Raw genomic sequence first — 26,633 nt, forward strand, 5'->3', positions numbered from 1 at the left:
ATTAAATCTGACACTACTTCAGTTAGTGCTCTCCATGTATTGATTGTGAATACAACAACTTGCCTATGTTGTAGATGAGGCCGGGCCTGTTCCCGTGCTGGATAACCTTCACTGCTCTGACTCCACTCCCTCCATCCAGAGAGAAGCCCTGGCACCAGCCTGGAACTCCATCTGGGTGGATCCCTTTTCCAATCCGCATGGTACACCTAGGATCAAGATAGGGGAAAATGGAGGTAAGGATGAATGAATAAAAACAGCAGGAGGATGCTTTTTAGTAAATAACCCCACAGAACATCAAGAATCTATTTGGGCAAATTAGATTTGTGTGTCCTTTGTGTGGACACACTTACATAGCAGGCTGCTCCTTGTCAGTGTAGCAGAACAGTAATGGACTGAGGCTCCTGGCTAACTCATGCTCCTCAAATTGGCCTGCTGCATCAGTTTTGCCGTTGTCCTGACGGAAAATTAACGGCAGACCTGCAAGAAGAAATGTCTTTAGGGAATGATAACAAGGAAGCTTGTTCTTCAAGCTATGACTGGGCTGTTTTTGTTTTACTAGTTTTGAATGACGACAACAACAACATTACCAGTCTTGTTGATGAGCCAGTAGGGGGCAGAAATCAAGATCTTTAGTGCCCCCTGTGCCCGCAGGATGATGCGGATGGTGAGGCAAAGCAGGCGCTTGTTGGTGTCATACAGCCTCATGCGCACCACATAGTTCTGAGTTCCAGGAGGAATTAGCAGCTCTTTGCATACGGCAAAGTTCTCCAGCAGGACTCCTGAAGGACACACATCATTAACACTAGGAGTAAGAAACAAGGAAAATGTTTAGAAAATAAATAGTCCTGACCTAGCTCCATATTCTGCGAGGTGTCTGCAGCGTGAAGCACAGCCTCTTTTCCAGGCTTCAGTGAGCCTTTGATGGATGTTCCCTTGATGTAGAAGTTGATTTCACAGGGCAGCAGGTTGGCCAGCACCATGGTGGGCAGCAGGTAGATGGTGTGGCCCGGCTGCCGATAGATCTGCTTTGCGCTGCCCGAAACCTTCTTGGCAGGCTGCTGGTCTGGGTAGTTCTCCTTTCTGATGACCACACAAAACCTGAGGAGATGCAGAAGAATGAGTGGAGTGGTGACAAATGCAGGGAAGACAAGAACAAAGAACAGAATGTCTGATTGACTGTGTCTACCTGAAGTTACGCTTAAGGCTGTCATCGAAGTCTGCTGACTGACACTCCCTCTTACTGCTGCTGATCTCTCCAGGCCGCTCCACAGTGGTCCAGTGGATGGGAACCTTACAGAAGAACAAGCCCAGGCCTTTGGGTCGAGCCTGCAGGCGCCAGGATGTCAAGTGGAGGGGGACCGCCAAGGACTGGCCAGGCAGGATGGGAGGCAAGACCACTGGTTCTGTCAACACAGGGACACGGTTAGCCTCATTACAGTAAACACAATAAATAAAATAAAATATAATAAACTTAAATAAATATAATCTTTGTTGCAGAGGTTTTATATGATCCATTGTTGGAGAAGAGTCTTACTGTCAGGAGCAGAGGGGCTGTCAAGCCTGACCTCCATAGGAACGTCTAGCCGGTTCTTCACAATGAGGGCAGAGCGGACCGTGATGACCTTCCTGGCGCTGCCCTCCATTGTGATGGAGAAGACCACTCTGACTGGAGGCAGGGCTGAGAACTGGAGGACAGAAAGGAGAAAACAGAAAGAGCAACACAACATATCACCATCAGGTTTCATGTCAAGTGCTGAGCTGCCAAGAAACACAAACACTCAGCATTCAACCAGGCTTTTATATGAAACAGGCTTATATTAAAGATCGGCCTTTATATGAAACAGGTTTATATTAAACCTTAATATATGCCAAGTATATATTATATATAAGTCAATAATGAAAATAGTTGTTGGTTGCAGGTCTACACTGGATTCTAAATGATTACTTCTTATTGATCATCATGATTAGAAACAGAACTTGGCAGACTTACATAGACATGTGGGTGGATGATGTTGGTCCTGCTGATGGGACTGCCAACCTGTGGATAAAAAGAAATATTAAACATGTATTCTGGGAGAATTAGTAAGTACTGGAAGGCAGGACTTGATCAACATGAGCTTTGTTTGTTTAGATTTGTGCTTACAGTGTTGGAGGAGCTGTTTTTGTCTGGAGCCGCATAACGGAAGAAAATGCCCACTTTGTCCACAGACACCGGCTTAACTTGCTCCCATCCACACACTCGAACGAGCAGCTGGTGCAGCTTCAACTCATGAGTGTGTCTGCAGAGGAGGAGGCAGGAAGGTATCAGTTATCACAATCCACATAATGCAATTATGGAAATAACACTTTTCAACACTCTAGCATTTACACTAGAATGAATTCTACAGTGGATAAGATGCACAGATGCTATAACAGAGAATCAGAGCTGTACCGGTGGCGAAGTTTCTCTCGAGCTTCAAACTCAAAGGGAATCTCCTCCCCAGGTAGCACCTCTCTCCACTGGCTGACATTGTGGGTGTCATCAGTTCCTGGACCGTGGACTTCTGAGATGGAATCTGCACTGCTGCTGTGAGACAGTGCCACCCTGTGGGAAATGAATAGCTTTACTTGGAGAAATTTACAGTATCTGAGGTCATTTTCTACACAGATGTTGAATGGTAAATGGACTGAATTTATAAAGTGTTTCTAGTCTTTCGACCACTCAAAATGCTTTACACTACAATGCCAACATTCACACATTCACACACACATTCACCAATGGCACAGCCTTCAGGATCAATTTAGGCTTAAGCATCTTGCCCAGGAACACTTCAACATGTGAACTGTTACTTATTACCAGTAACAACAACATACCCTCAGAGTTTTACCAGTAAGGGGCCTGAAAATGTTAGCTCTTAAGGTGGCCTTAAGAGCTGCCTATTACTTTACATTAAGAGATATCTGGTATTGTTGTATGTCTTTATTTGTTGCGATATCTTGCTGAAGTGTGGAACAGACAGACAAACCTACTAAGACTGCCATCTTAAAGACCCATTGTAGCATATACTGTATATACTAACATATTAGCATGCAGCACTGATCCACAGATCTATCACTGACATATTGATGATTTAATGACCTCCTTCTTCTTCTTTTTCTTCTAACATCACTTACAAGTTACACCAACCAATGACACATGCATATTTTGCACACGAATAGGGGGCCATGTGACACAGAATGGCATTGTTTGATTTGGCATTTTTATACAGTTTGTCAGTGTTGGCACACACACTGTATTGTCATTATATAGCTCCAGGATACCAATAAACTTTATTCTCCAAATTAGGATTTTGTATGTACATTGCAATTGTGCTCCATATTTCTCATATCAAAGTAGTGAAAATGAGACACATATTTAGTGTTATACTAACTAAATGAATACCCTGACTGGCCCACATCAGTCCACCTTTGTTTCAGGTTCTGGATCTGGTATACTTACCACTTCAAATCTCCAGTGTGCAGTGTAGATGGGGATTGTTCCACCTACCTTGTGGGTGTTGTAGTCAGAGTGGCGAACCACATGGTACATCCTGTATGGTTGCGCAGAGCGTACGGCACAAATGGCTGCCTTCTCTTGGACAGCTTGACGTCTGCTGGAAACAGAAATGGTAACAATGAAAAAAGAAAGGAAGGAGCGTGCTTGGCCTTTACATTACTCAATGCTAACAGTGCTGTATGTTCAAGTTTAACAGTCATGCACTTGATTTCTTCTATGGCCGTGAGATATAAAGAACAGCCAAGGCAAAGTTGCCTTAAATATTTTAAAGGGGCACTCCATCACTTTTACACATAAAGCTCAACTCAGCCAGTGTAACATCTGTGAAGGAGTTTTCTACATCAGGGTTAATTATCTCAGCTTGGTCTCAGACACAAACAGAAAACTGAACTAAAAGCAAACATTAAAAACTGGAGGTGTGGAGTTTAAAGACATGGCCATTTACAGTACTGACAGAGGAAAGGTGTCTGATGAAATGTGGGTTTTTTGTAGCCTTACCCACAGTAGGGATTATAAATTGGGATATCTAGTGTTGCTTTAATTTGGATCATTCATTTTTAAGTGTCTCTTGTAAATCCCCCAATTTATAGATGTTCAAAACTACATTGCTAAAGTACCCCTTTAAAAAAGGCACTGCCATGCTTGTGCGTTTATATAAATTTGCCAACAGTTATAATTGGCTTGGTCTATTGCTCATGTACTACACATGAACATAAAGTACACCATGATAAATATATGGAATCAACTAAAGTAAAAGCACAGAATTATGAATGGTAATTTGTAGATCAATGATTTTCCAGGAGGTCACTGAAAGTAAACTGAACACAATCATCATGCAAGATACTTTAACATTTGACAGATGTCCTATACCACAGTGAAAATAATACACACAAATGTAGGCAGACTGCTGGTATTAAACAAAAACACACACTGCTTTGGTCCAGTTACCACAGTGTAAGAAAGAACAGTTTGACCTTTGATCTCTGTGTCCAGTAGTTATTTACTTTACATAGTACAGTTGAACCATTTCACTTATATTCAACAGACGGCAAAACTTTCCATAAATTCTTTTAAGGTTAATTGTATACTATAAAAAATCTATAGAAACTACTGGACACAGAGAGAGAGAGAGAGAAACTGTCAGTTCATTGAGACAATATGCTTGACAGACAATAATCAAATCCACACTAAACCAATCACAGTGTTTGTTTACAATAACTTCCGGGTAGAAAACCTCCTGCATCACTTTAATAGTGCAGAGTAATCTGGGGCAAAGATCATCTGAGCTTTACTTTCAACTAAGTCTTGCTGTGTGTAGGCCTGTCACAATAACTACTTTTATTGGACGATATATTGTCTCAGAAATAATTACGTTATTGTATGATAAGCCTATAATGTAATTATTGTAACAGGCCTTGCTGTATGGGGGTGATGGGTAATGAGAAAGACAGGAGAAGGGTTTGGGCTTTTCAGATTTCCATCTGCAAAGACAGCTGTGGATTCATCTGGAACAGGCAAGAGAGCTTTACAGTGTCAGGAATTGTGAAAACTTGCAGCCTGGTCTTCATGATCAAATCAAAGAAACAAGTTATTTGAGATTGCTGGCATTGCGTTATGTCAGACAGGTTGGATCACCATGTTTAGCTAGATATCTTCAAATGTTACAGTTATGCCTGAAAATGGCACCAGAAATAAATGATCTACCCAAAAGTGACTGTTGTTAGCATTATGTCACATTGCTTGGGTCTATACTACTACAGTATACTACATCCTACACAGTGTGCAGTAGTCTTCCAGAATCATAAGACTACAGTGCCAGAACATCAAGTGAATTATCAAAAAGGTTTTACAACCACTGACATGCAGTGTAAAAAAAAAGACAAGCGAATCATGCTGTTCATGCAAAATACAAAGTAACATAAAGTTAAATTGTTCTGGAAGACGAGGACAGACAGGACAGGCTATATCTACAGTATAGTGACTATAATGACTAGTCATCACTGCTGCAACCTGCAACACTGCTGAATATACAGACAGTTATCATTCAGCTGTGTAGCAGATTTCCTAAACCTCAGCCAAAAGCACCAGACAGGATTTGTGCTGTAACACCTCCAGCAGCGTATCTTCAACATTAAAGCTGTATGAATGGATTAGAACTTATGCAACACAGCTTTACTGAAACTTAAGAATGAAATGTGCAGATTTGTGTCTTAATTAATTAACTAACTATGGCTATATGAGCCATAAATGAGTCACAAATCTAAGTGAATACACAACAGTGAGGAAAATAGTTTACATGCTTTTATTTTAGTTTTTTTAAAAAGTATATTTGGATAGTTGAACGTTTTTTCTTAGAAACCGAATGATCTTTTTCAAACCACAAGTTTTAGGCAGAAAAAAGTCTGTATACTGTAGCTCCCACTTTCACAGATTTAGTTCTTTGGTCCAGCACTTCTTTTTTTGTTCAAAATGAGCACGTCTACTACGAGTTTAAAAAATTGCTCTGCCACTGACAGATTACAAATGAACAGTACAGCACAAGTCATTCAGATTTTCAAAGAAATATTGAATTTTGACACATGGAGGGACATTTTAATACTGTGTAATCATATATGCATGTAAATGCCACAGGTTGGGCATTTTCTTGGCATTATTGCTGGGCCACTTTGATTGACAGGTGATCAGGGGTCAGATGTGCAGTATACACACAAAATGCCAGAAACCATTTACCAATCCAATGAACAAAAGATTTTTATGTCCATTTTTGTTTTTTTACTGTGCAGCACATGATAAACTTAGTGTAATGGATGCATTATAAAAACTGATATTCACTGATGATGACTGAGATGATGATGATGATGATAGAGAATGTGTGTTTATCTCTGTGTTTGTGCTGACACAGAATTTTATACATCTGGCCTCTGGATTTGGCCTTGTCAAATGATCAAGAGCCACAAGTTGTGAGAAGAAAAAAATGGCCAAAATACAATTGCCATGTGCCATATGATTCATGCCAGTCTTATCCCTGTCCGATGGCACTATTAGTGAAATATCATGATTTTATGAGCAATTTAAAACTAATAATTTCTCAGGATACATCTGAGGCTTTTGATCGACCCCTCACACACTTGTGTATTATTTGGGGGAACGATCGATGATGACTGAATGAGAGCTTTGACACATAGCGTGCTGCTGGAGGACACTGTCTGGGGGCCGACCGAGCTCTGAACTGTACCTCTGGAGTGAATCTGCTGCTCGAGGCAGGTCAAGCTGGCTGTGCTCCTAGTTCTAAGGTGAGCAAGAGGAGCACCTGACAGCAGAGAGAGATAGTTACTGCACAACAGAGACACATGCAGAAGGGAACACACAAGAGGGTTAGATGTTCATCATCCTCATTCTGTACTTTGTGTCGACATTCAGCGACTTCTCTGCAAATCAGTACTGTTATGAATAGTTGGGTTCATGCTTCAGTTCAGTTCTTGTGTTAATACATGGTCAGCAAACCAAACATATCACAACATATCCATTCATTTTAAACTGAGGCATCAGAAGAAGTTGGCTGATGAATTTCAGGGTTTCTTTTTGTTAACTTTTATGATTCATTATCACTTCTTAGTTAACATTATTAATATAAAGTGAACATTATAAGAGGCTGGAGTGAAGCAACTGAAACTCATCAACCAAGTTTCTCACAAGATGAACGCAAACAACCAAAGTAACCGACTGAAACCCTGCTAATCCTTTAACCAGACACTTCACTGGAGGTATGCTACACTTTTCCTGCTGTCAACAAATCCCATGAAAAGATCAAACTCAATAATGTGTTAGTCTGTCTCTGAATACTCTCTGACTTCCCCACACTGTCTATGGCTTTCTACTTGGAGCCTGTTGGTTCCTACTTAGGGTGGAAATCTTTGAAAATGGTTCACAAAATATAGTTTGTCACTATTATGAAAAGGTAAATGTCACTCAAACAGCAGGAAAACTTGCTTTCGATGGGGAATATTTTCAGCAGCGTATGAATCCATATTTGATGTTCTAGTGAGTATTTCTGGCAGCAGGATGGTGTGTTATTGCTGTTAATCCTCTTCTAAAATCCAATTAAAATCGTATTCTTTATTATTTTTAATATTCAAATTATATTCACATTTTAATTGCTCAAATTAAGCCTATAATTATTATTTATTATGTCTATACACTGTAGACACAGGCTTAAACACTGCCACGGCCACCATCAGCATGTGATTGTTATATGTTCTGTCCACTAGAGGGCAGTCTAACATTACCAATAAACAGGTGAAAGCTTTCTTGGCATGTAATAATTAAGCTTAGGAAAAACATGAATAACATGAACTAAAATATAAATATTAAATCAATTTCTAATGCACTGGATCATAGTAATGAAACTATGCATTTAACTGAAATATAAATAAGTCCACGTCAATAGGTGATGTGTTTTTGGGTCTCATGACAGTGTGAGTAGAAGCTGTGTATCCAAACCTCATACTGCAGCACTGAACACTCAGCATCCTGTCTTTTACTCTGCCTTGTTTATTATGCAAAAGGTTTCCACACATGGCTTCTTAAAAGAGGAGTGGTGATCTCTATGAGTGCATATAGAACATTAGAGGTTAACATTAGCACATCAACAACCTTAGATAGTGATTCAGTCAGAGCCTATATTGTTCATCAGATGTGACACTGATGTGTTTGAACAGTTTTTGGATGACAGATATACCAGGAACACTGTATATAATCAGTATGTTAACAGTTGATCAACAGTAAGCATATGGAAGTGTTTCTTAATATATCTGTTCAGACCTATACCTCTTCCTGTGGGCATTCATAACTGTACACTGCTGTATAATGTCTCCATAGGACAATTAACAATTGTTGACAAAATGTATAACTTAAAATGTCCTTATATATGCTTATACCTACATTATAGTGTGTTATAAACCATTTATGAGCACGATAGTTTGTATATTCCTTATGAATGCTGTATAGGATGATATACAGAAGCATTAGTTCATTGTTGGTTTTTATTTCTTCATGGCAGCGGTATCAAACTCATTTTAGTTCAAGGGCCACATATACAGCCTAATTGGATCTCAAGTGGGCCAGACCAGTAAAGCCATTGCATGATAACCTGTAAATAATATATATGTGTTATACATTTACTTTCATAAACCATCTATTTAAAAACAGATGAACAGCCTGAGCTGTCTTAAGAAAAATGATTTCAACAAAATTGTGTCTTTTTTTCCAGATTATTTTGCACAGAAGCAGCTGATTAACAACATTTTGCACAATGTTCAATATATGATCAGTTTAAATATGCATTTAATATGTATTCATTGTTTTTTTGGAGGATTGTATTCTGGTCAAGATGAAAAAAATGTTAATTCTCATACTTAGTAAAGTTATCCTGTGAGTTGGATTGGACCCCTTAGCGGGCCGGTTCTGACCCACGGGCCAGATGTTTGACACCCCTGCTTTATGGGATTTGTTAACAGGAGGAAAATATAGAAAATCATCATACTTATAATTTAAATTGGCAATAATGTCTTCTACTGTCATTCATAACAAAAAAACTTGAGTGGACATGTCCTGTCACATGGCTATTCTGTCATTGTTTCATTTATTTCTTTATTTATTAAATAAATTAAAAAGTTGATATCCAGATGCTGTATATGCCTTAAAATCTATTTGAAACATCTGTTCGTGAAGAAGTTGATTTGTCTGTGGTGCTTTGTGTAATTTTAACTCACTCTGTACAAAGCTGGGTGGGTCGACAGAGGAGCCCACCCAGGGCAGAGGGGGGGGGGACTGGGAGTTCTGTTCCTCCTCATTGCAGTAGTCAGCCATCCAGGAGCTCTTGGTAGTGTTGTACTGTTCTGTAACATCCAGACAAACACACATTTAACACTGTTCAGCAAGCTGTACTGCACACACTAACTTGTTTAGATGCATGTTCCAGCTTTTACTCACCCAGCAGGACAGAGGTGATGTTGATGTCCAGTCTCTGCTTGGCTCTTATTCCCATCTTCAGACGTGGAGGGTGGAGACGACCGGCTGCCTGCTGCTGCCAGGACAAGAAGCAGGGCCAGGGTTCAATGAAGGGCTCCCAGCCTGAAAAACACACACACAGATGTCAGTGGTACACTGCCTGGGAGACTATCTTAACCTAATCCATCCTGCTGAATTATAACCATCACTTGCCCTAATGATTACCACTCTGCTGCTTTAACTGAGATTAGTTTGGTCCTTTATAAAGAGCAACTTTTCATCATTACATAACATCAGCTTTCTCTGCACTTACCTGTAGAACACCTTGATAATGATCAGAAAGCTGTTAACTGTTTTTTATCTATTCTTTTAAAACACATTAACAACTGGCGTCATAACTCACCATTCAACATCTGAATATTGAGAAGAGAGATTTTATTTTAGGTTTTATATCACTTAGCAAAAAGTAGTTTATTCAAGTGTACTACCAGTATACTTATTTTATAATAATGCATTTTATTTAAAGGCGCCTTTCAAAGCACTCAAGGTCACCTTACAAGGCACATATAACACAACAACAGTACATCAAACAATATAAATCAGGTGACATTTAGTGCAAAGATAAAGAATAAAGAAGAATACATATGAACAAGACTTCAAAGTGCATTAATATAATAAATAAACAAGAATGAAGATTGCATAGTTAATGGGAGACAGAGTAGGCCACTCTGAATAGGAGCGTTTTCAGGCGGGATTTAAAGGTGGAGACAGAGTCTGAAGTGGGAATGACAGGTGGGAGAGAGTTCCATTAGAGAGTTATACTAAAACTGAGGCAGTATACTTTTCATATACTATATTTCATATACTTAAGAATAGTATAGTGAAGTATACTTGGCTTATACTGACAAGTCTAAAGAAAAGTCTAAGACTAAGTACATTAATACTAAGACTTACACTTCTACTTTAATACTAAAGCTTATACTTGTACTTTAGTATACTTTTTACTTCTTTCTGCCACAAAGTACTAATACTTAGTATATCTTGATCCAAGTACAGAATAAGGTCAAGTCATTGACTCGTGCTTACATTTCATTTAGCAGAATAAAAACACATTAGCTTTGAGGTATTACCCCTGTTATAAACTTATATAGTATAGAACTAGTACAATGGAAGAAGAGTGTACTTGTGCTATACTTTAAGTATACTTCAATAAACTAAAATGTGGATTAGAAGTATAAACCTAGTACACTAGCAGTATATAGATGAGTGTACTTGTTGAAAACTTGAAAGTGTACTTTTGTAAACTTAAAATGACCTTATAAAGTAAACTTAAAAATGTTCCAATTTAGTCCGAAGAGGTATTAAATTAGTATACTTTTTAGTACACTGCAGGTACATGGTCCGTAGTATACTTGCTATACTTATACTTAATAAAATGAACTTCAAGTATACTACTTTTTGCTAAGGGTTGTCTGAACAAACATTGAGCTAAATTCCCTTCATGGCCAGAAAGATTGATTGAAGTGCACAATAAATAGAATTCAATATGTTTGAAGGAAATGTTATTACCTGACAGCTCTCTGTTGTAGTAGTCTCCAGACAGAGTGAAACTGGCGTTGCCTTCCTGTGTAGAACCAATGCGCTGTAGCACATACAGCCCTGCAATTACACACATTTTCAACATCACAATCAGACCCACACACATGTTCATCACCAACTTCCTGAATGTATATTATTTTTTCTCTTCACCTGTGGTGATGAGTCTTAGCCATCTTACATTTACTGTCCTCAAGGATGATTAGTATGAGTAATAGTGGAGTGTCTTTTCTAATACTCTACACTTAATTATACTACTCCACACTGCATTACACTAAACTACACTAAACTAAAGCTGGGGAAGAGAGAGGGGGATAAAGACAGATCCAGGAACCAAACTGGGGACAATGTGTTACATGTTTTGTAGGTAGGACACATACCATATGTTTTAAAATCAACAGGCAAACTGCTTAATCTTTCATAACTATAATGCCAGTTAAATAACTCGTAGGTCATATGTTAAATGAGACTTACTGGAGAAGGTGAGCTCAGCCAGTGGTATGTCACAGTCCAGACAATCATCTATGAAACAGATGCAGACACTCTCTGCCTTCACCTCTACTCCAGACAGAGGAGCTGAGTGGCTGCTGGAACCAGAGTCACTTCTGGCTCTCGGGTGACCCGCTATGTTCTCAGCATTCTCCAGCAGCCATGTGGCAGCCTGGTCCAGCTGGCCTGAGGGACACACACACAATCTTGTTCACATCACTTCACAGGTCATTGAACATCGACTTACATTCATTTCCTGGAGACTTAACCTAACCATAACCACTACTTATCTTTACCCTAAAATGTATCATTTATGTGATGGGAACTTGTTTGGGCCAGACTCACCTTTACAGTGGATGAGGGCTCTTTTGCAGTCATCTTTCTTGAAACCAAGTTCTTGTAAATGTGTCAGCTGGCCCTCTATGGAAACAAACAAATCCTCATAAATACCTGATGTGAGAACAGTGATGAGCAAACACAATAACAGCACTTAAAAGTGTCCACCCTTGTCACTGCACTTTGGTTGCAGTACCATCAGAGGGGTTGAACATTGATTGAGTTATGGAAATATTCAAATGAAAACTGTATATTCTATTTGAGCTTTCCCCTGAAAGATAATGTAAAAATCAACATCAAACTGTTAGCTTTTGTCTGTCATGCTGACTGGTTGACACTATTTTAAACACAAGAAACCAATAAACTGAGTTTCAGGTAAAAGGCTGAGACAAACATCTTCATTTTGTGACATTTTACATTTTTGGTGTGAAAGCCAGCGCTGAGCATGAGAGCATTCTTCAGGTGAGTGAACAACCATCACCAGGGTCAGTGTTCGTTGGTTATTTAGAAATGTGTGTTATTTGTGGGTATTTTTAAGCTTGCACAGAATTGCCATTTGTTAAGATTTGTCTACTCACTGAGGTTGACTGAAGAAATCAGTTATTTCTGTGAATGCTTTAAACTGCATAAGATCAGAGCTCTGAAAATCTTTATTGGAGGTTTGTAAAAGTGATAGAAAAACATAATCAATATAAGCAAAAACAATTAGGTCTTCTCCTCTAAAGGCTTGAGAAAGAAATGATATCTTGGACATAGCAGGTTTTTAGACTCCATCATGTGTATGGCTGGCGGCTGAGCCTGTGAATTGAGTAGATCTGACCCTCATCTATTAACAAGAGGCCTCAGGCTTCTCGGGGGGGGGGGGGCATGTCACGGTCTGGAGGAGCACAGTAATTGTCAGAGTACAGACAGCACAGTCAAACACAGTAACACAATCACAGTGACAGGCTGTCAGTTAGTATACATATAAACAAGCTTTACTTTGTGCATGAAGCAGGGACTTTTTTAAGAGTTTGTTTTGCCGTTTGTTTTTTCCCTTGGTGAACTGTGATTGTTTTTCAGAGCTGCAGGAAGTAGATGCAGCCATCTCTCAATGCACTGCAGGCAGCATATTTTTCATAAGCATGTTAAACCACCATCACTGAGCCTTTCCTGCAGCTGTTGTTTTCCCCAATAAGGCTGCAGTGACACACATTTCTGGAGTGTTTCTGAGTAAATATCTTATTGCTGGAGGGGAAAAAAACAGACATAGCAATGATATTATCTATAACTGTGGAAAAGCAACATGATGTTTGATTGTTGCTGTTAAAATCTGCAGCTTACTATATAATCTTAGTGAGGCCTGGAGCACAAGTGCACTATTTCCTAAGCACTAGGAAGTACTACTACTATAACTCTGTATAGTTGCCTTACCAACTTTTTAAGCAGAATTACATGCGTGCAGCTGATGATGTAATAACAGCCGATAACATAATCATTTTTTATGTCAATAACATAATAACTTATTATGTCATTGGCAAAAACTTATTACGTTCTTGGTTCAGGAATTGCATGATGTTATTGGCAAGTTATTACCTTATTGGCTTATTACATAAAAAAGGGTTGAATGGGGTCGAAAATGATAACGTTATTAACATGACTAAAAACAAACTATTCAGGATGTATCCAACCTAGGGCTGGGCGATATGGACAAAATCCTCAATATTTTTCAATACCTCAATATTGATTGTGATTTCTGATTAATAATCATCAGTAATGTGGATATAATGATTAAGTGGATAATGGCAAATAATAAAACAGCTCTTTACTGTAATGCAGCCTTTTCAACAAGGTAAAAACAACACTTATGCCATATCACGCTATTGATATAATATCAATATATTGTCCAGCCTGAATCCAACCGTACAATTTTTTACATTTTCAGGACATCAGTAATATTTGTGCCAAACGTCTCTGGATTTGTAGGAGGACACAGCTTCATTTAAAGCATTAAACGTCACTTCATATACCAGCCTTTACATACCTATGAGGGCCTGAGTCTTCTGCCTGAAGCTCTCTTTAGCTGTAGGGGCCGGCTCAGCGCTGGGTGCAGAGGTGTCAGAGTCAGGCTGCAGTGGAGTACTGGCAGTAGGGATGGACTTTGCTATGGCCAAGAAGAGCTGGATGTCGTTGTAGGACAGCCGGATATCCAGAGCAGGAAACTGGATCTGCCAAAGAATCACATGCCAACTATTTACCATGACAACCTCACTTAACTAGTAATGGGAGTGCTAGTTATCCTGTGAAAAATAATCATGTGACATCACCTGTCAGCCTAGCAGTTTACATTAGAAAACCTCTGTTACAAAGTGCCGGTGTGGACTACATTCATTCACATGTGATGATACAGACAGTGTAGATGCTCATTTATATGCTATTCTTCAGTTTCTGCACAGTGACTGTTACATGTTGCATATCTTATTCTGACCTCCAGCAGTGGTGGGATGTCCTCCACGTTGAAGGCGTCCAGTAGACCTGAGCTGCTCTGGTATGTGGGGCTGCCACACAGCTCCACCTGAACATTGACCGGGTCGATGATGGACAGCGCCGTCTCCTGCTCGCTGCCCAGGCGACACGAAAACACCTGGGGGGGGGGGGGGGGGGTTTACAAGATACTTCTGAATCAAAGACAATAATATTAAGATGTAGACTTTTTGTTGTTGCACTCATCTACAATCCCATATATCACTGTGCACTGAGCTTCACAGTATACTGTTTTGGCCTTTAGGGTCACGTTAGGGTAAGAAGGGGAGAGGGGGGAGAAGGAGGTGTTGGAGTTGTACCAGGATTTGGATTTCATTAGTCTGATCCTGTATGATATGTATGTTTTATTCAGTTACAGCATAAATGTTGTGTGACTGAGCTAGAGGCTGAATAATTCAGACACCCTTTATTTAATATTACTTATTAAAATCTGCAGCTTAGTTATTAGTCATTTAATTCTTGGAGGTATTAAAGCAACATAAATTTAAGTCTTTAATGAGGATGCAAATAAGGAACTAGTGGTCTGTTGTATTGAGAGAGAGTTAGAGATGTTACCTCTATTCCAGCGAGGCTGCCAGAGAAGGGCCTGTCCAGCAGACGGGGTTTGTAGGTGAGGACCGTGGTGCCTTTTAGAATGATGGCGTTGGTATCCAGACACGATGAGTCCTCCACAACCACAAATTCTGTGCCTGAAGACCAAAAAAAGATATATCAAGGTTTGCATTCAGTAGGTTATATAAAAAGTGATCTATCATCCCTCTCTGACCTGTGACGTTGATCTTGACCTCCAGGTAGCGCTCCTGCGTCACCGGCACTGTGGACCTCTTGGTGACCACGCCGCTCTTGACTGTTTTTGGCATGGTGGTGGTGGTGGTGGTGGCGGATGCGGTAGCACCAGAGCCAGAGTCAGTGCTGGTATTACTGGGCCAGCGCTCACGAGTCTCTGTGCCGCCCGATGGCTTCTCCACCGGCATCCGCAGGAAGTCACGCACCAGCTGCAGCCAGTCGAAGATGAGAAAGACCCTCAGGTTGTTGAGGACCATGGTGAAGCAGGAGGAATCACGTGTGGATCTGCAGAAAGTAGGAACAAAACTTCAAAACTAATGATTTACCAACATATTTTTAACTATTTCTGCTGATGTTAGGAATGTTCCATGTGCTATAAAGTTCCCCGGTGATACCTGTAATGCAGTTCCAGCTGCAGTGATGCCCGGTTTGTGCCAGTTTTGGAGGGCTGGAGGATGCAGTCGAAGACATTGTGCCTGACCCTGTCTGCTCCACCGGTGCTTTTATTCGGCCTGGTGTCATATGCTAGCAGCGAGTGAGACACCAGGTTGACCGACTTGGATCCATTGGAGAAACTCTCAAAGAGCAACTTGGATTTCATGAAGTCAAACCTGAACATGAGAGGAACAGATACAAAACTAAAATAAGAACTTTTTCCCCCAAACACCGTCAATAAATGTTCATTAACTCCCTTTCCTTTTGATTCAGTCTATAGTGAGTGTGTGAAAGACTTGAGATGAACTCGCTGTGGGCTGTTAAAGACTGTGTAAAGTGAATTCAGACATTTTCTTCTAAACACATTAAATAGGTCATAAATGTATTTCTAAAAAAGGTGTAAAAAGCATTTCAACCATTTAGATTTGAATTGTGGAGCTAGGCTTCACAAACTGTGTTTCATGATTTCTGTGTTCAGGATTTAGTGGGCGGGTCTGAAAACCATAAATCCGCCCCTGCTGCTGTAGAGGTATAAATACATTCAGCACACACTACTACTACTACAGTCTACAGTTAGCCACTTAGCTGAGTTAGCCGCCGAGCTAGCTGCCGAGCTAACAGCTGAGTTAGCAGCAGAAAGCTCTTAAGACGTAGCGTCCATGTTTCGGGTAGAGGTGGTGACTTTGATTGACAGGTGACACTCGGTAGGGGGCGGGGTTTCAGCGAAATCGGTGGGCACGCTGACAGCGTTTGGGAGCAGACAAAGAGACTGATTTTTACACAACTTTGAAGCCTAATTTTATATATTTGGCAGGGTGGTTAACAACACACTTTTCTGTTGTATGTCAAACTCAGAACACATATTTATTCTTACTTTACAGACTTTAACCATACCAACCTCAGGACATCTCCTCTGCCACTTAAAAAAAAATATGTCATGTGACCTGAGATCTCATCAATATGGGAGTTGCTGCTGCTCTCAACCAAAACCAGTGTTAAAGTTGACAACAACAGAGCAAAGCTGCAGCTGACTGCTATTTTAAAACATTTACAGTGTGTTTGTGTCACCATGTGTCCTGTTTGTTTTGTTTTTTATATGTATTTTGGGATTTTTTTGCCTTTATTTAGATAGTAACTTGGCAGAGAGGCCAACAGGAAACAGAGAGAGAGGAGAATGACCTGCAGCATAGGTCCCTGGCCAGATTCAAACCAGGGACGCTGTGGTTACATGGCATACGCTCTAACCACTTGACCACCAAGGCGCTCCATGTGTCTTTTTTCTTTCTACCTGCTTCCTGTTCTTCTTATGTAATCTACTTACCGGTGTGGCAACAGTCAAACCTCAAGAAGCTGTAATCACATACAGTATTTGCAGAGGTTTGCGGAGTGTTTCTTATGAACTGAACTTCCAAGAAACATGAAATCATTGTTTTAACTCAATAAGTGTTAATAGTGCTGGACTTTCCTCAGCTCAAACAAACGTCATCAATTCTAAACTTCCTCTGAGTTGTTTTGTCCCAGTGTGTGAGAAGTAGTTCCAAGCCTGGAGCATTTCTCTTCTTGGTCATCACCTTTAAAATATGACTCATAGATCATTAGCCTAATCATCTTATAAGAGCTATGACAGGTCTGTTTGCTGATGTCTGTGTAGTGTGAACGTGTGCAAGGACACCATTAAAAATGTCTATTAGTGCAGGAAAAACTGCTTCCATTTCTCAGCAACAGGTGAGTATTCTTTTTGAAATTGTCAATTGGCGGCAATATGACCCTTTTTACCAATACATGTTTAATAGCCAGTATGAGCAGCAGGAATGACTAGAGTGAGGAAACCTCTTTCACTGTTCATGTGGACACCTGACTCTTTTAAGACAAACTTCCTATAAATATGAATATCTAACTTCTGACCTTGCTGTACCCAGGGTGTTTCAGTATGTTTTAACAACACTGTTGGGTTAGGTTCAGGTAGAGTAGAGCTCACTTCTAATCAAACCCATCAGTGTTGCTGGCTGTGGTCAGTGGTAAAACAGATCTGACACTTACAACCTGAGAGTATGGTGAATCAGCCTGGTTTTTAGCCTGGTCTTAACACCAGTGATTCACCATACTCTGGTTAATCTTTAAAAGCTCAACTGCCTTTAACATACTCTTCTTAGCAGTCAGATTCAAGGTATCATTATGCCATGAAATAGATGTTGGGAGGAGCTTTGAGGTTATTAATGTAATTTGCATCTCACAGAAATACTCAGTCTTTCTGGCATGTGAGCATCCGTGGGAAACTTAGAATGAATTGATTATTTTGAACAATTATTTGACATTTTGTGCAACTACTTTCAAGAGTCCACCATATGTAAATAACGTATTTTAAATGCTTTTCCATGGCTATATGAAGACAGAAAAGGCCAACCTTGCTAGTGAGTGTTTGTGTTCACTGGCTTTGGGTTTGTCCAGGAGCTCCAGACTGACATCCATCATGTCCACCAGGAATGTCAAGTTGGTGTAGACATCCCCACTTAACACCGTCTGCAGAGAGACACAACATCAGTATGGAAACTAGTACGCAAGGTGGAATTACCTCTGTATCATAAAATAGACAAGAATCATAGATCAAGCTACAGAGATTATAACATATGTATTAGTATTAGATTACATTGGAGTATATACATGTGTTAAATATATTGTGAACTAGAAGCTCTATTTGGGCTGTAGTCTTTAGAAATGGCAGCACTGAAAATATAACAGGCAATAATCTCCCTGCAAAGTCTCAAATCTGCATTTAACAGACAGTAAACAGAAGTAGAGTGTGGAGTATTTGAAGTAATTTACATCATAATCATACCAAAACCATATCTATATGATATCTCTCATCATTAGTTGGCCAAACTGGCAGGCCGGTTCAATCCTGGCAGTGGACCTTTGTTATATTTTACTCTCCAGACTCCATTTCTGTGGAGGCACAACTACCAGCGATAGCAGCACTACACTGTGTTGGTATTTTCTTGATCACGAAACTTGCTTTGCCCATCTGTGTGCTATTTTAGTGCTACAGAGCATACAACACACAGGTGGAAGGAGAGGCACAAACAGCTGGGAGGTTCATGCAAAGACAGATGTTGCATTTTGGTGTAAATTTGGTCCTAGACTTTGTGCTGAGAGTCTCAGGACCACATCTGTTTAGAGCGCAACATCAACCTGCTGCCTATCTGGTGGTTTTATCAACAAGAGCAAATTAAAATTTGCAACAAATGTGCAGCAATAACTGACTAAGGCTTAAAACATAAATTAACTATTTGAATTAAAAATATGTGATTAAAAAGGTATGATTAAATTGGCATAAAACATAATTTTGAAATCAGGAAGGTCAGCTGCATTGATCTGTTATCAAATGATTCTTACAGTATCTTTTGTCCATAGCTGCCTAATGTAAGCTGCAGCAGGACATCCATGTTGATCAATCTACTGCTACGTTTGATTTAAGCATCACACCAGAGCGCAGTGCCATTCACAGGGTTTACTTTCACTGAATTGCCTAAACAAAATGCCAAGCTGCTACAGAATAATCACACAACACCTCTACACACACCAGACTTATAGGTTAGAACTATTGTTCATGTGTCATAGATGGTGTGAGCATTCACAATGTAAGATAAAGTAGAAGTAAAACTGATACAGTGTCAGTTCCATGCAGTCACGTCACAGCTTCACCAAACCTTGTTATTATTTAATTCAACCAGCATTGTACAAATCACCTGATAAAATAACCCACATTATCTGCTTCTGGTTGTAGAAGTGTGTCCACGTCATGACACTCTGCACCTTCAGACACCAATAAGATTTCCTGAACAAAAACATTTCCATTGGATGAGCTTGTAATGCCATGCTTCACTGTGATTGGCTCAGCTTTTTCAGAAATATGTTGACTGTTATGTGACAGTCACATGACTCAAACAGTTTGTGGGTCCCTCAGACTGTACAACAGCACATCTCCCAGTTCCTCCCACTCCCACTCCCACTAATAAGACTGAGGATGCTATTACTGTTTAATCCCAGGAACACTGCAGATTATTTTAGAGATTATTTATTGTATATAGTATTTACAGGTTGTTTATTATATATAGAATTTATAGACTGTTTGTTGCATATAGTATTTTATTTGATATCACTTACAAGAATACTATTGTACGGAAGAGGATTAGGGCCACTGTGGAAAAAAAGTGAGAATTCTGACTTTTAACTCAGAATTCTGAGATTCAAGTCAAAATTCTGAGAAAAAAAGTCAGTACTCACTCTTTTCCCACAGTGGCCCTAATCCTCTTCCGTACTATTGTGTCAATTTTGAATTTCCAATAAAGTTTACCCTTACCTTATCTAAAGTTGCAGTACATGCTGTTCAGCCACTAGATGTCACATTATAGCAATATTTGACCAAAACAAATGTACCTGTCATTTACTCAAAGTAGGGCGGAAAAAAAACATAGCTCATGATGTCATGTTTTACTGTCATTTGAGAACGTTTGTGATGTGTCTACCATCTTGGAAATGGATGCAGAGGACCGGCTACCAACACAAAGAAAGAGAGGCTCGGATAACAACACACACAGAGGGAGTGTGGTTTAATTACTCCACTATGTCTTTACATAGAAAATAGTTGTTTACTGACATCTTGTGAAGCTGAATATAGTTTATTACATCTTTAATAATGACCATACCCTCTGATCTATATTCACCTCCATCCAGGCCTTTTGCACTTTCTGCTCCTGCGCATACATGACCCAAAATTATGTTAGGTTAAAATAGGGCCCTAAAACTCTCTCCCCTCATTTCCTTTCACATTTCTATGGTTGCTATGATAAGGGCATAAAATGACCCAACAGGTATTAAAAAACTAAACTACATTTGCTACAAAAATGTCGATATGTAAATGGTTGGCCAGAGTGTGTGTGTTTGTGCCTGCTTTCTCACATAGGTGCTTGGGTCCTGCAGATTGTAGGGTCGCAGGAATTCTTCAATAGGCTCTCCCAAGTTGTTCTCCAGCAGCCCTCTGATCAGCTGGTAGTGCTCCAGGTTCAGACAGCAGTGGACTGACGACAGGCTGCCATGTATTGACATGTCAGGCACTGCATGGCTCAGCTCCCTGACAATGTTGAGGAACACAATAATGAGTTTGAAGAAGGTATGGCCACATTATAGACAGAAGGTGCACTCACAGGGAGAGCTAAAGGATTAGAATAGAGCTAAAATTATGAAGAAAAAGGGTAAAACACACAAACTTATGCTCTATCTCCTTTCCATATCTTCTGCACAGAAATTCCATACTATACTATAATGTCCTGTATACTTAGGGCGCTTTCACACTAGTGGTGTGAAAGCCCCCTTAGCTACTGTAGGTGATACCAAACCCAATACAAAAAATAAATAAATATACATAAATGACATAAATCTGTCCACCCATGAATAATGTTGTCCCCTTCATGATCAATCTTTAAAAAATGTATCAACTTCTTTTGACATTTATATGTAGCACTTAGCTTTTTAAAATTATACCACAATTTTAAAAAAATATGGAAACTATACTGTAATAATCTAATATAAAGCAAGTGGTTACTTGTCCAGGTTGCGTTCCACTTTTAGCTTGAGGCGGCAGCAGTCTTTCAGCAGGTTGGCTCCGGTGCGACGGACAGAATACGAAGGGAAGATCAGGTCGGAGGATTCAGGAGGGTTACTGACACTCTCCCAGGGCTGACAGGGTAGACGCTCTGCAGCAAAGATATCCATCTCCTGTAGGTCCAGAGCAATGCAGTCCAACAGACACACATGGTCTTCTAATGGGGAAAGAGCAGAACATGTGACACTAATAACTACTGTATTTGAAAAGATCTTAAATTATCTACTATGAAATATGAACAGTGAAGCTAACCTAAGCTGTGAGGGCCATCCTCTTCAGGGGCCCTCCCTGTGTCTGGGGCCTGTGGCCTACCAAGGGTGAACCCTGACGAGGAGCTGGAGGTGGAAGCAGAGGTCCTAGGCTTCTCCTGCTCACTATTCTTCCCCGCTGCATTCCGCACACGCTCCTTTTACCAACAGACAAGAAAAGAAATGATTATTACATACACATAAAAGAATATTTAATACAATTAATAATCAATTTTGAAAGGGGCAGTAGGCAAGGCTTTTACTGTGACACACAAACTAAAACAACACAATTTACCAAGGGGGTATGACATGGTTTTGATAAATATTGTTTTACTATTGGAAAGCCCTTACCAATCCCTTATCGTTTAAAAGTATTTTCAACTTCTTTAATAGTAGTGGACAATGCTAATGTAATGTAACTCAGTAATGGATCAGGAGGGCTGGGGCATATGGGTGTGCCTATGACTGTAAGAGAACAAGTATTTCAATGCCGATAGAGGTGGTATAATAACTCAATGACATTGTTCCATGATCTCTTAAGACAATTTTTTAGAGCACAATTATTTGAAGTATTATATTGCATTTCTGAACACTGTGATCCAAAACAAAAACATTCTCAATGACAGCAAAGTGAAATTCAAGCAGCACTGGTATTTCAAGATCAAACTGTATCAAAACAATACACCAACTTTTGTCAACAATCTCACTGATCGCCACATATTGGCGTAAGGATTCACAATATGCAGATGATCTTCTGCTGTACATTTCTAACCCAATTTCATTTTTTTTCAGACTTTTTTATGTAACTGATTCAATATTCAGGATAACGCAGTTAAACTGTCTTAAGAATGAATTGATGCTTTCCTTTTTCAAGTGATTAACTATGGGTGTGAATATCAACAAAAAATGTATGTAAAGACGTTCTCATAAAATGTTGCACCTTCTATAAAGCATTGTCGTCTGAAACATCAAATGTATTGATGCACAGAAGAGGACTCTTCTAGTAATTTAACACAAACATGATCAAGGAGCTTAAAAAGTTGGTATATTTTTTTATACAATAGATGCAATAACTGTTCAACTGAATGCACAGCCCTTTACCAAACCAATTACAAACAGACAAACTGCAAACCAGGGCTGGGCAACAATAATGTCAAATACTTTTAATTTTTGAAAAGCTGAAATATGGTGTACGTTAAAAGTGAAAGTGATACTGACAAGCCCTTTTCCACACAAAAGCATGAGCATGCCATTGTACCTTGTAATGAGATGGATCCTTGTATGAATGTGCATGCAGTATAAAATTCTTCACAGAAAAACAAAAGATACAAATGAAAGACCAATACAACATTTACCTCATGTTCTTTTTCCAAAATACACTAATTACCAAACAAATGACAGCATGAACAGGGCCGTATTTCTTTAAAGGGCTGTGTAACTGTCTGTCCATGGTTGCAGTAATTCACAATTGATGAAAACCCTATTTTATAATGTGTTTTATTGGGAGGAATCCATTGACTTCGGATTCCTCCCTCCTTTTACCTGGCCAGCAGGCACTGCAAGAGACTAGCTGAAGCAAAAAGTACTTCTGGCAGTTATCTATAGAAAAGTTAGTTTCATATTGAACCAGAGTATCTGTAGTGTAATTGTACAGCTACTACATCCTGAGTCACCGATGCCCCAATAACAACATGTAGTAATGTGTAACGTAGTTTAACTGTGGTTGTCATGGTGCATTAATGTCAACACGCATAAAGTTCCGGTGATTGGTGCGGTAGGGGTTCACACCAGTAATGAACCGTACCAGAGTTCACAAGCAGACTGAGACCACCTCTATGAGGTAGGGCTGGGCGATGTATCGATATATTTTTTAATGAGATATGGAATTGCCATATCGCATATATCGATATACGTATTTCAATTCGTATTTTCATTTGCGCTGTGATCCTTGCTCCAAACAAGCTGCTGACCCGGAGCTCTCTGCACTGCACTGCTCCCCGCGCCCTCGCCCCTCCTCTTTCACGCACGGAGGGGGGAGGGGCTGGAGCAGACACTCCGGCACTTTTCAACAAACTTGGAGGAAGCAACAACGTCTGTGGAGCGTGCGGAGGATGAATTGGTTGGTAAAAGAAAAAGTAGTCCATCCATCCATCTTCTTCTGCCTATCCGGGGTCGGGTCGCGGGGGCAGCAGCCTAAGCAGGGAAGCCCAGCCTTCCCTCTCCCCAGCCACTTCGTCCAGCTCTTCCAGGGGGACCCCGAGGCGTTCCCAGGCCAGCCGAGAGACATAGTCTCTCCAGCGTGTCCTGGGTCTTCCCTGGGGTCTCCTACCGGTGGGACCTGCCCTGAACACCTCACCAGGGAGGCGTCCGGGAGGCATCCTGATTAGATGCCTGAACCACCTCATCTGGCTCCTCTCGACGTGGAGGAGCAGCGGGTCTACTCCGAGCTCCCTCTGGATAACTGAGCTTCTCACCCTATCTCTAAGGGAGAGCCCAGCCACCCTACGGAGGAAGCTCATTTCGGCCACTTGTACCCGCGATCTTGTTCTTTCGGTCACTACCCAAAGCTCATGACCATAGGTGAGGGTAGGAACGAAGATCGACTGGTAAATCGAGAGCTTCGCCTTTCGGCTCAGCTCTCTCTTCACCATGACGGATCTGTGCAGAGTCCGCATTACTGCAGACGCCGCACCGATCCGCCTGTCGATCTCCCGTTCCATCCTTCCCTCACTCGTGAACAAGACCCCGAGGTACTTGAACTCCTCCACTTGAGGCAGGATCTCATCCCCGACTAGAAGAGTGCACTCCACCCTTTTCAGGTTGAGGACCATGGCCTCGGATTTGGAGGTGCTGATTCCCATCCCGGCCGCTTCACACTCGGCTGCGAACCGATCCAGCGAGAGTTGGAGGTCACGAAAAAGTAGTGGCTCAGTAATATGGAGATGGTTCGGATTCAAAGTATCAGGTGAGCAACAAAATCATGTTATATGTAGGGAGTGACATAAACAAGTTACAGCCAGGGGTGGAAGCACTACAAATCTTTTTCACCACCTAAAACAGTGGCACAAACTGCAGTACGAAGAGTGTGTGAAACTGCGCGCTGCAGAAGCCCCAGCTGCAAGCCATCCACAACCCGCAAAAGCTCCAGCCCCGAAACAAAGCTCACTGCAAGCTTCATTTTCCCGCAGTGTACCGTATAGAATAGAATAGAGCTTTATTTGTCACTATAACAGAAGTACAGCGAAATAACAGCAATCACCCCGTCCGTACATATACAACATACAATACATAATAAGACAGAACAAGAACAACAGAATAAAGAGGGGAGAAAAGGAAAAAAAAACAAAAAACAACAAGGATGAAAAGAAAAGTGACAAGTGGTGTACTATAACTAAAGCGGTCACTTATCACATTGCTAAAGATGTGGTCCCTGTTGCAACTGTGGAACAAGTCAGATTTAAAAAGCTACTGAAAACCATGTACCCGAGATAGGAGCTACCCAGTCGCAACTACTTTTAATAAAATAAAATTTTAATAAGCCATTTATAGTTGTCAAAATGTTGATGCTTTTCTCATATAAATATATTTATTTTATTTTATGGGCTATTTTTATTTAAGATGGGCTATATTTTTCATTTAAATGTGCACCTTATGGAGCTTTGATTTCAAAGAAGGTGCTCCCGTGGTTATACAGTATTTATGTTTACATTTTATTGTTCTTTGAACAGCTGAGCATTATTTCATCCTGCTGGTTTCAATCAAATTAATTGTGACATGTCATATTTGGCTTTGACTGTGACTAAACATTTGCTCTCATTTTGCGATAAAAATATTGGGATATATATCGTATATCGATATTCAGCCTAAATATATCGGGATATGACTTTTGGTCCATATCGCCCAGCCCTACTATGAGGCGGACCAGAGTGCGCTTGGTTCACACCAGAGGTCTCCGCCTGCATTCACACCAACCCAAACGAATCTCACCAAGGGGGTAAACACACCAGACTTCGATTCAATCAGACTACACAAATCTGATGTCAACGCAACCTCTGATTTAAGAAGAAGATTTAAGAAACTTTCATTTGTCAGTCAAACTCTGCTCATACATCATTCTGCACAGTGAAGCTTTACTTCAGTTTAAACCTTTTGTAAAAGGGCCCTGGATTTATGCTGAATCTTTTCATCTGATGCTACACACGATTGCTAACAAGGATAATACCCAAAACTTTAAATTTAGACTAATTAATGGCAACACAACTAAAGACAATTAGAGAAGTTGACATGGTTTAGTTAGTAATGGAACAATACATTACAATTTCCAGTAAACCATCAGGCAGTGCTGTATTCATTGCATGCATGGATGGATGAAAAGGTAGTGTGACTCACCAGAGAAGGGAAAAAGGCATGTGCCATGGTGAGTTTCTCTACCTTGTCTTGCAGAGAGAAGGTTCCATGAGCCCCAGCAGGCAAGAAGCAGTTCTGCACTCTCAGCTGGCCGAGGTTCGCCACAATGACCCTTGGTGAACGTGAGCTTTCCGGGATGAGAATAACCGGGGCGCCTGCCTGGATATCCAGCAGAACCCTCGACGCCCGCTGAGGATGGTCCCGCACCTGCAGGGAGAAACAGGAGACAGAGGGTAGAGATAATTGAGGACAGGGTTTAGAGGAAAGGTAGTGAGAGAAAGTAACATGGATTGACAGCAAAGAGAATATCTGTGGATCTCATAGAAGAAACTATCTATAGAAACTATGTTGGGCTAACTTTTAATAAAGCATCATGCTTATGTATCATAGATATAATCAGCAGTACTTACAGCCTGGCCCTCCATTGCAGCCCTCTGCCTGCCTAGGACATCCTGTAGCTGGGTGAAGTGTTGAATGAAGGCCACCACCTCAGCCTGGAAGCGTTGGGTATGGACATACTGCACTGAGGCCATCTGCAGGGACACCTTGATGTCATACTCCCGCTCCAGGTAAGGATCAGGCTGGCCATATCTGAATGGACAAGAAT

At 40.5% G+C, this 26,633-nt stretch overlaps 1 protein-coding gene across 2 annotated transcripts in view; it reads right to left on the bottom strand.

Moving 5' to 3' along the window:
- Window positions 1-26,633, bottom strand: part of vps13d (vacuolar protein sorting 13 homolog D) — a 78,352-nt gene that overhangs the window by 23,654 nt on the left and 28,065 nt on the right. For both annotated transcript variants that reach the window (XM_053317039.1, XM_053317038.1), the window contains exons 24-49: window positions 26,437-26,617; window positions 26,051-26,233; window positions 21,624-21,777; window positions 21,312-21,528; window positions 20,669-20,840; window positions 18,114-18,229; window positions 15,670-15,885; window positions 15,255-15,559; window positions 15,044-15,177; window positions 14,433-14,588; window positions 13,989-14,172; window positions 11,975-12,049; window positions 11,615-11,815; window positions 11,114-11,203; window positions 9,527-9,667; window positions 9,307-9,432; window positions 3,527-3,632; window positions 2,432-2,584; window positions 2,144-2,279; window positions 1,991-2,038; window positions 1,535-1,685; window positions 1,187-1,403; window positions 851-1,098; window positions 588-779; window positions 351-477; window positions 64-206 (exon numbers count right to left, since the gene is read on the bottom strand). In XM_053317039.1, coding sequence (XP_053173014.1) covers window positions 64-206; window positions 351-477; window positions 588-779; window positions 851-1,098; window positions 1,187-1,403; window positions 1,535-1,685; window positions 1,991-2,038; window positions 2,144-2,279; window positions 2,432-2,584; window positions 3,527-3,632; window positions 9,307-9,432; window positions 9,527-9,667; window positions 11,114-11,203; window positions 11,615-11,815; window positions 11,975-12,049; window positions 13,989-14,172; window positions 14,433-14,588; window positions 15,044-15,177; window positions 15,255-15,559; window positions 15,670-15,885; window positions 18,114-18,229; window positions 20,669-20,840; window positions 21,312-21,528; window positions 21,624-21,777; window positions 26,051-26,233; window positions 26,437-26,617 — 4,172 coding nt within the window. The remainder of the gene's footprint in view (window positions 1-63; window positions 207-350; window positions 478-587; window positions 780-850; window positions 1,099-1,186; window positions 1,404-1,534; window positions 1,686-1,990; window positions 2,039-2,143; window positions 2,280-2,431; window positions 2,585-3,526; window positions 3,633-9,306; window positions 9,433-9,526; window positions 9,668-11,113; window positions 11,204-11,614; window positions 11,816-11,974; window positions 12,050-13,988; window positions 14,173-14,432; window positions 14,589-15,043; window positions 15,178-15,254; window positions 15,560-15,669; window positions 15,886-18,113; window positions 18,230-20,668; window positions 20,841-21,311; window positions 21,529-21,623; window positions 21,778-26,050; window positions 26,234-26,436; window positions 26,618-26,633) is intronic.

Source organism: Scomber japonicus, chromosome 4 (genome assembly GCF_027409825.1).
Source record: "Scomber japonicus isolate fScoJap1 chromosome 4, fScoJap1.pri, whole genome shotgun sequence".
NCBI lineage: Eukaryota > Metazoa > Chordata > Actinopteri > Scombriformes > Scombridae > Scomber > Scomber japonicus.